This window comes from Pygoscelis adeliae, unplaced genomic scaffold (genome assembly GCF_000699105.1).
Source record: "Pygoscelis adeliae isolate BGI_AS28 unplaced genomic scaffold, ASM69910v1 Scaffold197, whole genome shotgun sequence".
Taxonomy (NCBI): Eukaryota; Metazoa; Chordata; class Aves; order Sphenisciformes; family Spheniscidae; genus Pygoscelis; species Pygoscelis adeliae.
Window position 1 is genome coordinate 415,657 of NW_008825105.1, and position 11,367 is coordinate 427,023.

The following is an 11,367-nucleotide window of genomic DNA, read 5'->3' on the forward strand; positions in this document are numbered from 1 at the left end:
CCGGCCGGCTCCCTAAAGATCGCTCTCAAACCCTGCCGCCACCAGGAAAACGGCCCCAAAGCGCACGATCCCACCCGTTCCGCCATTTCCAGTTCCACCCGGCCCCGCTTCAGGCCGGGGGAGAAGGCACGGCGAGAGCAAGGCCGTCCCTCGCCTGGCAAATCCGCCCGGAGGCCCGATCCGGTCTGCTCGTGGGGAAGACGCAGGCTCAGGGAGCCCCGGGAGCCCCTCCGGCTCCTTCCTTCGGCAGAGATCAGAATTTGAAATAAATAACCGTACACACAGCAAACCTGATCTCGCCCTGCTTCCAGAACGACTCTCCTCCAAGTCGGTTGCGTGTTGCTTTCCCATAACAATATTTTAGTATCCAAATATTTGAATAAGATTGCAGACTAGCATCTTAACAAGTAAGCATGGGTTAAAAAGGAGATAACAAATCGAAGGCCTGGTTTTAAGTGTCCTAGCCTTTAAGCTGTCGTTCTGTGGCCTCAGCTGAGGTTTGCCAGGAACGAGGGCGACACCTGTAACGAAATTTCTGACCGATGGTGCCACGCAGCCAGCGGCAGGGCCCGAGCGTGCAAGCGTTAGCAGGTACTAGGAGAAGCGGTGCTTTCTGGTCTAATTTGAGAGGACTTGGCGATACATTTGTGTGATGTCACATGGGTCTCTTTTTGTTTCCATACCAGTACGGCTGGTAGCCGATAGGAAAATGGAAACGTGTGGTCCTGGGAAAGTTTAAAAAACAAAACAAAACCCACACTGTAATGGTGTCATCGCTTTGTTGTGACTTCAGACCTGCATTAGCAAAACATTACAGCTGCAATCACAGCCACATCTAAATTTCCGTATTTTTACTTCCTTCCCACCTAGTACTGTTGATTTCATCGGAAGCTGCTATTTTACGGAGATCTGCAAATGCAAACTGAAGAACATCGCGTGTTTAAAGTGGTGAGAATGCCATTCAATGACACTAACGCCTCCTCAAGCACGCCGCAATACTGTTTAACCTTCTCACTGTAGACTGCTGCAGTGCAAGAGTTAAGGGATGAATGAACAGATTGCATACTCTATTTCAAATTTAATGCTGCTTGATAGAAACTCAGCCCACTACTTCTGGGCACGGCTGCCAGTCTATTTCTGTGCAAGTCCCAAGTGGAAATGTGACAACCTTGTCAGTAGTCTGAGTATATGGGAAAGCTTGCATGCCACCTGTCTGATTAAATGTCTGCTTCAACACTGAGATAATTGTGTGAATAAGGCCGCAGTAAGAAGTAGTTACTCATATTCTAATTAATAGAACATCCTCTTGGCAGATCTAGTTGTTGCTAGCAGATGGAACATGCTGTCACTAAAGTTCTTGGAGTTCTTTTATCCTCTTTATTAATGCCTGATATTTAAGAGTAAGAACAGCAACTCTCAAATAGCTCACAGTTATTTCAGATGATCCTTTCAGCTTCATAATCCAGACTTTTACCTTGTTCAGACTTAAACGGTGGGGGGTTGTGATGGGAACACAGTAATTTATTTTTTTAGGCAGAAGTAGAGAAACAGAAATATCTCACCAGAGCGCATGACTGAGAAAGTAGAAAAATGGTTGTTCTAGGTTTCAACCTAGGAGAGTAGATAAGGCTTCGACAGTCTCAGTCTCATTATTCCTACTACTGATACTCTCCCGCGTACAGTGCTTCTGTACAGATGGATTTTATGTGCGTGATGAACTTCTATGTTGATTCCAATGGAATCACAGGCCTTCCAAAAAAAAAAAAATACAGTTTGTTGGTATGTAAACTAATTTGGATTACACAATTTAGGTTACTAAATGGTTCTCTTTGCCAAAGATCTAAAACTTAGATATTCTGTAACTCCTGATAGATGTTCCCTACGTATTTAAGGTGCTTGTTTAACTATGGTCCCTTAACTTTATCAAATAGGAGCGTTACGTAATGGTCTGGTACCGTGGCTATCTAACATTAGTTTGAGCTGGAAAAGCCAACAACATCTATCTTTTCATCAGGCATTTGTGTTGCTCATTATTTCACTTGTCTTTCTAGTGGTAACATTGTCGGTTATCATGTGATTTCTCCCTGCAAACCCTGCCTGCTGTCCTGTAATAATGGCCACTTCTGGATGTTTCATAGCCAAGCAGTCTTTGGCATCAACAGACTAGACCCTTCTGGTAAGGAACACATATGTTTCCTTCTCTTCCCTAAACTCTTGAATTCTAAGTCCTCCTTCTAATGAGGCGTCTCGATACAGTTAAAGCATATGGAGGGAGTGTAACATATGGAGGCATAAGGCAGGCGTTACTGTACTGCTAATCTAGCAAGCTACTTTGGGGGAGGTGGTTGTAACTACTTTGTAAATGAAAATTTCTAAGTGGAAATATATCTTCATCAGAAAACTTAACCTACCCCTTTTGTGGACGAAGTCAGGATTTTCTGAAGCAATATTATAACTAGTATAAACAGAGCCACCAGCTGCTATTTATAGCGGTATGTATAGCTTTACTGGGCTATTAGGCAGCTGTCCAACGGGCACTCTTTTTGGGTGAGTCATGTTGTCGCTTTGACCCTATATAACTGAGTCCTCATTAGCTCAAGCTGAAGTTACAGCTCACGCTAGATAGTTTCTTCAGCTAGGTGTTGTTTGGATGCCAAGTGTCTGGCATAATTTGCCTTGAGTCCTCAGGAATGCATAGCGTTCTGACAGATCACTTCTCCTCCTTGCAGATGGGAGTAACTTATTGTCTAAACCTTTCAGTGTCACCTGTGTTTCAGATCAATACATTTAAAAAAAAATCAGCCATGAGGGGATTATCAGTAGCTACGTGAATTAGCTATATATAAATACATCTGTGGGCAGGGACTTATTCTTTGAACTATGCTGTAAACAACAATGCTTACAAGATCGCTTTGGGAGAAAAATAGGAAATAGGCTAGATATATTTATCATGAACATGACTTACCGATTTTGCAATGATTAGTTATTTTCTCTGAAAATAGACGGTTGTGCAACTTAAAAATAAGGTCACAATCCAAAAATATTTTTTTCCTCCTTTGTCTTCTTACCTCCTTCCCACCAGGTGTGAATGTATTGCTCTGGGGCAACTTGCCAGATTTGGAGGAAAGCACAGATGAAGATATGTCCTGCATCTCTGAGGAGGAGTACATCAGATAAACGTTAACTACAATATACTACAGTATCTTCCCTAGATTCATTGCATTGCTGTTTGGTTTGAATTTTTTTTTTCCTGCTGGCACATCAGAGCTTAAACAGTACAGGAAACCAGGAAATCTGGAAAACAATCCTAAAAAAGGAAGGTGGTATCTTCCTCTTTCACTGGAGCCTTCCTTGGACTCTTGAATCTGCCTAGTGTGTATCTTCTGACCAGAGACACGCCTTGGTTAGATCTGGAAATGCAGATGGAAGCTGCATTTGCTGAGGTCTAGGTCTGTTTTGTTTTTTACATTTAAGTCTCAACAGTTGATAATCCTTCTTAACTGTATCTTTTCTTCTTTCCTAAAACAGTATTCACAGAGCAAAGTCTTTCAGTTGCTGTAAGTACAGCTTAAAAATCTTAAGAAGTAGTCAGTCTGGTTGACTAAGTTCTGCAAGAGCTCTGCCTTTGTGGCCACGCAGACCACTGCCCAGGGCTTCTATTCTGAGTGTACAGAGTTGCTGAACAAGCGGCTTAAAGTGTTGGAGCTTTGGCTCTATGATCTGGCTCTCCTGCTTTTAGCAGCTTGTTCTCTGGGCACCTGAGACATGCTAGGATGCTCCTGCATGTGGACTGGGGAGCTATCTTACAGAGTCTTCCCATCTTCATCTTTCAGTACTTTTAGGATCATGTTTCTGTAGAGATCAAGGTCATTTCCCCCCCCCCCCGATAAAACCTAAATACTGAAGTTACTTAACTCTTAAGTATTATAACTTCAAGATTACATTAGAGGTTTTTATTGAGGTCAACAATAAAATCCATCCAGTTCTATGTGGGTTTTTTTTCCCCTTATAGGACAGGCATCCCTCCAAAGCAGAACTCAGCCATCCAATTGGGTCTTTTTAGAGAAAGAAAACAAAAAAAAGAAATCAGGTTAAATATTTGGTGTTCATGCCTAACCTTACATCCTGAAGCGTACAGGCAATCTGGTTCCTGTAAGAAGTAATGAATTCAAAGCTCATTATCCAAGTTGTTACAGCCATAGTATTTAACATATGAACTAAATACTGTCCCCTTCAGCTAGTTACCTGAAGGATCACCTTTAGAAAATTCAAGGTACAATCACATAAGAGAACAGAGTACATTTTTAAATTTGGACTGATGCTGAATAAATTGTTCTATAGCCTTTTGTGATACTTGGAAGAGGTGCAATGAAGGCAGATCTGAATTGTCTTAGTATTTTTACTGCATGTTATATATTTCTGAATTAATGGTACTACCTCTTCTGCATTGTTTAAATGTATATTGGTGTGTATATATATGTGTGTGTGCGTCTATGTCTTGTTTTGACTTCCTGTGTATTGTCTGCTCATTAAATAAGTTTTGGACTACATAGTCTTCGGGGCTGTAATAAATATGGATGTGTAATGATATCAGGTAATCAAAACAATGAACTAGCATCTTGTATTAAAAACCTAGTTGAATAATTAGGTTCTTACTACGATTTTGTTTTAGAGACCCCCCCAAAAAAAGTCACCTCCTTTTTAGACTGACAAGCGTGACAGTTTCTCAGCCTTAAAGGTGTTTAGTCAGTTAACTCTTCTATAACACAACATCCCATTTTTTGCCAGTTTTCTATGCTGCATGAATCTGATCATGTTGTGACTACAGTATTAAGCTGGCAAAGTGACATCTCACACACAGATTTTTCCAACAGAATTCATGAGCTAAAAATACAACTGATTGTTTTTGTATAAGTAGCACAATAGTTCAAATAAAATTCCCATAATATAATTCTGCTTTGTTGCAAGTTCAACACTTGCCATTTATAACCTTCACAATTCCGAGTCAACTCTGTGTCAGTGGCAGGGCTGACTGTAGGGCCATTCTCCCACAGCACAGAGGACTATAATTTCTTCACATCATGTCAATAATTCTGTTTTTGCTCCCTATCTGCTCATACACATAGAACTGGAAGTTCTGCTATAAACTACTTTAATTACACAGGCCTGTTTGAGCTAGTTCATCTCAACCAGGCATCAGCTTGAAATAAAAAATAAGCCAACTTTTAATAAGTTCAGTACTTTTTTTTTTTGAGGATAAAGAAAGTTGTAGGTATTATATACAAAGTAAACAAACATCATCTATTGCTCCAGCAGTCATGAATGTTACCAAACAAACTAATCATGTCTAGGGCTACTCCTGTTCTTTTCCATCTGAAACTAAAAGAGAACTGACTAAGCAGCTTGTGGTAAAGCCACTGCTCCCTATTCACAGGGCCCTAATGTTTTGGGTTAAGTTTCCGAGGATCACCCTGCGTAGGGAAATACTTTCCAGGTTGATAGATATATCAAACACTAAACAGCTGGCACAAAACCAGATCAATATTTCTAGAAACACTCGCACGTACTTCACCCCACCCAAAGCTTCGTTTGAAATAAAACAAGTCGGGTCTCTATGGGTTTTTTGTTTTCTCTATACTCTTCGACATACAAGAAGACATGTGCTACGTATGTTGTAGCACAACCCTGGAATATGTTGTGAATGATTTGGAAGGTGATGGTTGCAAAGCATTTGGTATAATAATGCTGAACATTAAGGCAGGTAACTTCCAGAACGACTGTATCGGCAGGATTCAGCTTCCCAAAAGCTCCATGGTCAGTCTGATACAGAAAACGCCGGGTAGCTGTTGTCATCTTTGGTAAGGATCTTATAGTGAAAATTTACGTGATCTTTGCTGTGCAGCCAACGATGTCAAAAGCAGAGCACAAAGCTGAATAACAAGAACCGAGTCCTAAGGCCTTTCTCTTCTGCTCGTTAAGGTACACAAGGCAAGTAATTAAAGAACTTCAGTGTCTCTAATCAGATCTGGTTGTATTCAGAAGGGACTGAACACCAGGCAAAGGATCTTACATTTTAGACTCAAAGTCAGTGCTTCCACAAGGCTTCCAAAGTCTCCTGGCACTAACAGCACAGCTGAAATTGGCCTTAATGCCCATGGTATTGCATCTGCCGCGGGGCGCTCATCGGTCACACAATGTGCCGGGCCCATTCCCAGCAGCTATAAGACATTGTGTAATACAGACTTGTAGGTTCAGGGTAACAGACTTGTTTGGATGAAAACATTTGAAAGTAAAATTCCAAAAGCCACTGAGGATAAATAACTTTGATTTGATTTTTAAATCACGGGGACCTGCGTAATCACGCTGCCATCGACGGTCAAGCATTTTCTTTCCTGCAATGCATAATCTGCAATGCACAATACTAGCTGGAGGGGTAGGAGAAAGTCATACCAAAGACAGTGATAAATTGATTCCCCTTCATATTAAATAAAACTTACTAGAAAAAGCACATTTAAATATTCTTCATTATTCCAGTACAGATTAATGCCTAATCATAACCTCACATTTATGTAACACCATTCATCCCAAAGTGCTTTACAATGACAAACAGTTAAAAATTCTTTTACCATTGAACTGCAGCCAACTCCAGGATGCAAAGCGGCTGCCAAGTAGACAGCATGCTGCAAGGACCCTGGTAAGCATCGTTCTGTAATGAAATTCAGTATGTGATCTCTATCAGTACGAACCGATATGTTGATTATTGAGGGAGGTTCAACTTGAAAGACACTCTCTTCTTAACACAGCCTGGAATGCAGTTCATCCACTTCGAGCCAGATGACAGACGGGTCACCTCTCCTAGGACAGAACCTGGAGTCCCAGGGTTTGAATCTGAGAAAGAGTCCTATGATAAGAGACAGAAATTACTAAGCTATCTTCTATTTTCTGCTCTTCTCTCTGGCATGCAAGAGCCGGCATGCTTTCTAAAGCCAAGTAAAATGGTCATTTATTATAAATCACCCAATTACTTTGTCATGAGAGGTCATTGTTACATATTTTATTACATTTGCAGTCTGTGTGGTTTCTGAAAGCATACCCCAAGGAACAGTACATATCCCAAGTAAACAGCCTTTGTGTGCTATTATTTGGATTAAGGGAGTGTCTGCAGGCTACTATAAGTATAACAACTACGGGTGCCTATTGTGCAAGAAACTGTACGAGCACAGCGACGTGTAGACTCGGAGAACTCGCACTGTAAACAAAGCAGCCAAGGGATGGTAAGGGCACGGCACCATTGCCTCTATCAGAGATCAGAGGTAAAGCCTGACCTGTGCAAGCCTGAAGAGGAGACTCCTTAGCTCCAAGACTACGACAGAGAACTGAGCCGTGCCTCTTCCTGCAGCTATGGATCACTTCTTCCTATTCCAACAGGCATTTGCAAGTCTATGAATAGATTCGTCTCTTCCAGCACACATACTCGATCATCTCATACTTAAAGCAAGGATCCTTCTCTATGCCAGTGTTTCTGGATTTCTGCTGCATTATTAGGTTTTTCTCTTGCTCTAGCATACAAAGTGGGTATAGGCTCTAGCCAAACACCCATAAAAAGCCTACAAAGAAAACAGGTTATTCCAAACCTGTACAGATACAGCATTCAAAGACCCGAGAGACGTGCTCTTCAATTTATGCAGTATACAAGAATGACAAGAGAAAAGCAGGATGCCTGCCTTAAACATCTCCTGTGAAATTAACTCCAAGTTGTTGATGCACCACCCAAAATTCCCTCTTCTCATCAGGAAATATCAACTGTGCTGTTCTCTGACAAAGCATCAGCATTTCCAAGCAGCTGTTAGCCAGGGGAACATTTTAGCTGCTTTGCTGTCTGCAGTGTCTCTTGTCATCTTGCATGCGTGACACAAGCTTAACAAAGTGAGTCTGCACTCTATTGATTTCTCATTAGAAAGCATGCCTCACATTTTGGACAGCAATGAGGGGAAAAAAACAACAGGGAACAAAGCTGGTCAAATAGAAGCCAAACAAAGTCTCTGGCGCTTCACTTCTTATGTCATCTGAATGCTGACAGCTTGATGTCTCTGGGTAATGCCACACAAGGGAAATTAGCACCCTAGCACTCTTAGGTACTGCCATCTGCATGTCAACGTATGTAGAAATTTGTGCAGGCAGTTATAAAGCAAGACTGATAAAAAAGACTTGATCTTTTGCATTTCTCTGACTACACTTATTTCCTGGAGGAAAGTGCTAATTAAAAATAACCCAGTATCGCTCCAACGTAACTGCAGCCACACTAGGATTCTTCCCTGCTGTGCTATGGCAGAAGCTTATTAGTTCATCCCACTCTAGCATATGGCCTGTTTTGGAATAGGAAATTTCCACTAACAGAGGAGACAATGCTGGAAATACAGGTGTTTTGGGACTCTCATCCTAACTTACATAGGAACATAAAACCAAAGAGAAACTGGTCCTGTGTCTATTGGGCACATCTGACAGTCCCATACACAAAAGCAAGCTAATAAGAATTAAATTAAAAAAAAAAAATCATCTGATTTTGCCTCTTCCTATCGTCTGTCTGCCTCTCAGAGCCAATGCCACACTCCAGCAACAGACTGCCCAGATAAGCAAAGCGGTTTCGGGACCAAAGGACACTGAGAAAACTGGGAATACAAAGCTCACACGCCCTTTGTCTACATCTTTTGGAGGTTTTGCCAGTAGCTGTTCTTTTATTACAAACATATTTGTCTTCATTTTAAAAAGTATAAGTATATATTTAGTTCTGAGACTAGCAAAGCTTCAACAAAAATGAATCTGGTCTATTATTTCTGCTATGCTTATAGAACATGCCCAGAGAGCTTTTTCAGCAGACATTGGCACTGGAAGAGCCACAAGATAGTGTGCAGCAAGCTGCTTTGGATGTGAAGAGTGCCAGTCTTCACTGTGAGTGTTGCAAGCAGACTTTGGCCTAAATTAAAAACACAGTGTGTGAAGCCAGAGACCCAAAAACATTGAAAGACCAGCGTAGATAGGATCTATGCCCAAGACAGGACTAAGAATGCACCTTCAAAAACCATGTATTCAAGCAAAACTATGTGTTGGGCTACTGTGCTAGACACAAAATCTAGGCCCTTTCAATTACAGAATTTTTAAACTGCTTTAGAGTCACTTGCTTTGACCAATTCACTTATTCTCTTGATTCATTACGGCGTAAGTGGACATAGAGAAGTAGATGGTTTTAGACCACCAGAATACCAAAGCTGCAATAGTTTCCTCACAGGGTGGTCAATGAAGCCAACACAATCGGAGAATTATTTGGTTAAAAATGCAGATGGAGTAACACAGGGTCACATTTGAGGGAAGATTGTGAAAGCTACTGCAGATTCACCCTAGCATCCACTCAGATGTTAATGAGCGCCTAAAATGTTTGGAAAAAATTAAGCAATCTGCTCTTGTGCAAAGGCCCATCACAAGACTTTCCACAACGTTGCTCTGCTTTTTATGGGACCCCAGGTTGGAAGTGAATTTTACTCTGCTTCAAATTTTACCCGAAGTCCAAATGACTTTCTTTGTAGCTTAGAATTTAAAATTCAGATAAATACATTTTTTCATCTCACCTGCTACCAGAAGGCAGCATTCATAAGTGTCAGGAAGTATATATTCAGCAGAATATGTCCATTATTTTATTCCAGTCCTTATGGGAAATCAAAAAGCAAAAACTGCTTAAAAGCATCCGGCACTGGCCACTATAAGAAACCTTTTCCCTTATTAACTGGATCCCCACTCTGATTTGATACAAACATGCCAGCGAAGCATGAACTTGAATTGCTCCTTACCTCTGTGCCACTCTGATGGAAGATTCTCAGCAAATTGAGCAGCACTCGCTGTAAATCAACCACAAAAATCATAGGACTTAATAACACGCAGCTTTTGGACAGTGGCAGGCACTTTGATAACAACCTGCCACTCTTCCTGCATCACTTGAGCCTCTTCTTGCTCCTGCCGGGGGGTTCAAAAAGTGGGCGCTGGTGGCTTTGGCATTATCGCAGTGTACGTTGCCGGACCTGACAACAGAAGGAGCATTACTTTCCCCTCCCAATGCCTTGCTAGTGTATTTAAAGCGGTCACATCTCAGCGTATACTATAATGGCTAGCAAGAGATGCCAGGTGGATCCAAGCCTGCCGTTTTCCAAAGCCCAAGGGAAAGCAATGCAGTTATCCCCATGCTCTGTCCGTAATAATAAATGTGATTTTATAGTCTCTGTATTCTCCCTAGCCTCCCTGCAGAGATCAAAGTCAGCTATGTTTGGGTGTGTGCATGCACATACATGCATGGAGAAGACACATTAATTATGGTCTGAAAATTTCTCTGCTAGAAAAAGAACTGGTTCCCTCTTTGTCACTTACCTCTCCCCCACAAAAACTCATGCTGGCCCAATTTACTCCTTGAAAACAACCTTGGATTGCAAATGACCTAGGGATAAGAGGCATCAACCAAGTATATCTTGGCTGAAAAACGTGTGCTTTGAAGAGCAGAAACTCAACACCAACACAGGCTTTGATGCCATAGCACAGACCCAGTGACTTGTTTCTCAAGCTTTACCTTCCCTGTTCAGCGAGTGGTCAGATCAGCAGTCATGTTTGTGGCTCAATGACTATTTCAGTGGGTTGCTAATTTCATAGACACTGCTGATGGTATGATTGGAGAAAAATCAGGAAACCGTCATTTTCCTTTTGCTGACTTGGTTACAAAAAAGGAACAGTGCTGGGAACTCACAAATGATGCCATAGGACTTTCCGCCTGGTAAGAGTTAAGGAGAAGCATCCCTTCAGCCAAAAACTGCACAGAGTTTTGACATCATCTTCTGGCCACTGCTAGAAAGGGAAAGGAGAACACTCTCCTGGAGGGATCACAGCCTGACCCGGTGCTTTACGTCTCACAGGAGAGTCGGTGGGGCCATGGTGGCCGCCGAGAGACGAAGCCAACCCAGGATGTTCCCTGAGATGCAGTATTTCATAGGGCAGGCACCGTGCCAGCGTGGCATCGCCTTTGCAGGCTGCCACACCACGCAGTTGGGCTGTCGGTCAGGACACAGACCAACGTCAGGAACGATCTTGCTTCTTTTGCTCCTGCAAGGGAGGCTGCTGTCTGCAAGACGTGGCCTCTGAGGGGGTGTAACAAAGCACTGGGAGGGAAAGTATAAAGTACAGGTTTAGTCGGGTGAATCCCTCAAGCCTGCAAGGTCTGCGCACACCTTCGCAAATTGACCCCAGGTGCTGAACCAGTTGGAATGTGCTCAGGGAAAAAAGGTGTATAAAAAGTTGACAAGACTCACCCTTTCTCTTGCTGGAGAGGTGGGG

General features: G+C 42.1%; 1 protein-coding gene across 1 annotated transcript; it reads left to right on the top strand.

Annotated features, from left to right (window-relative positions):
- Positions 1–542: 542 nt before the first annotated feature.
- Positions 543–3,177, top strand: FAM72A (family with sequence similarity 72, member A). The gene is made up of 5 exons (XM_009327428.1): positions 543–591; positions 687–694; positions 794–948; positions 2,052–2,176; positions 3,083–3,177. The coding sequence occupies exons 1-5, from the start codon at positions 543–545 to the stop codon at positions 3,175–3,177; spliced, it is 432 nt and encodes a 143-aa protein (XP_009325703.1).
- Positions 3,178–11,367: the final 8,190 nt, after the last annotated feature.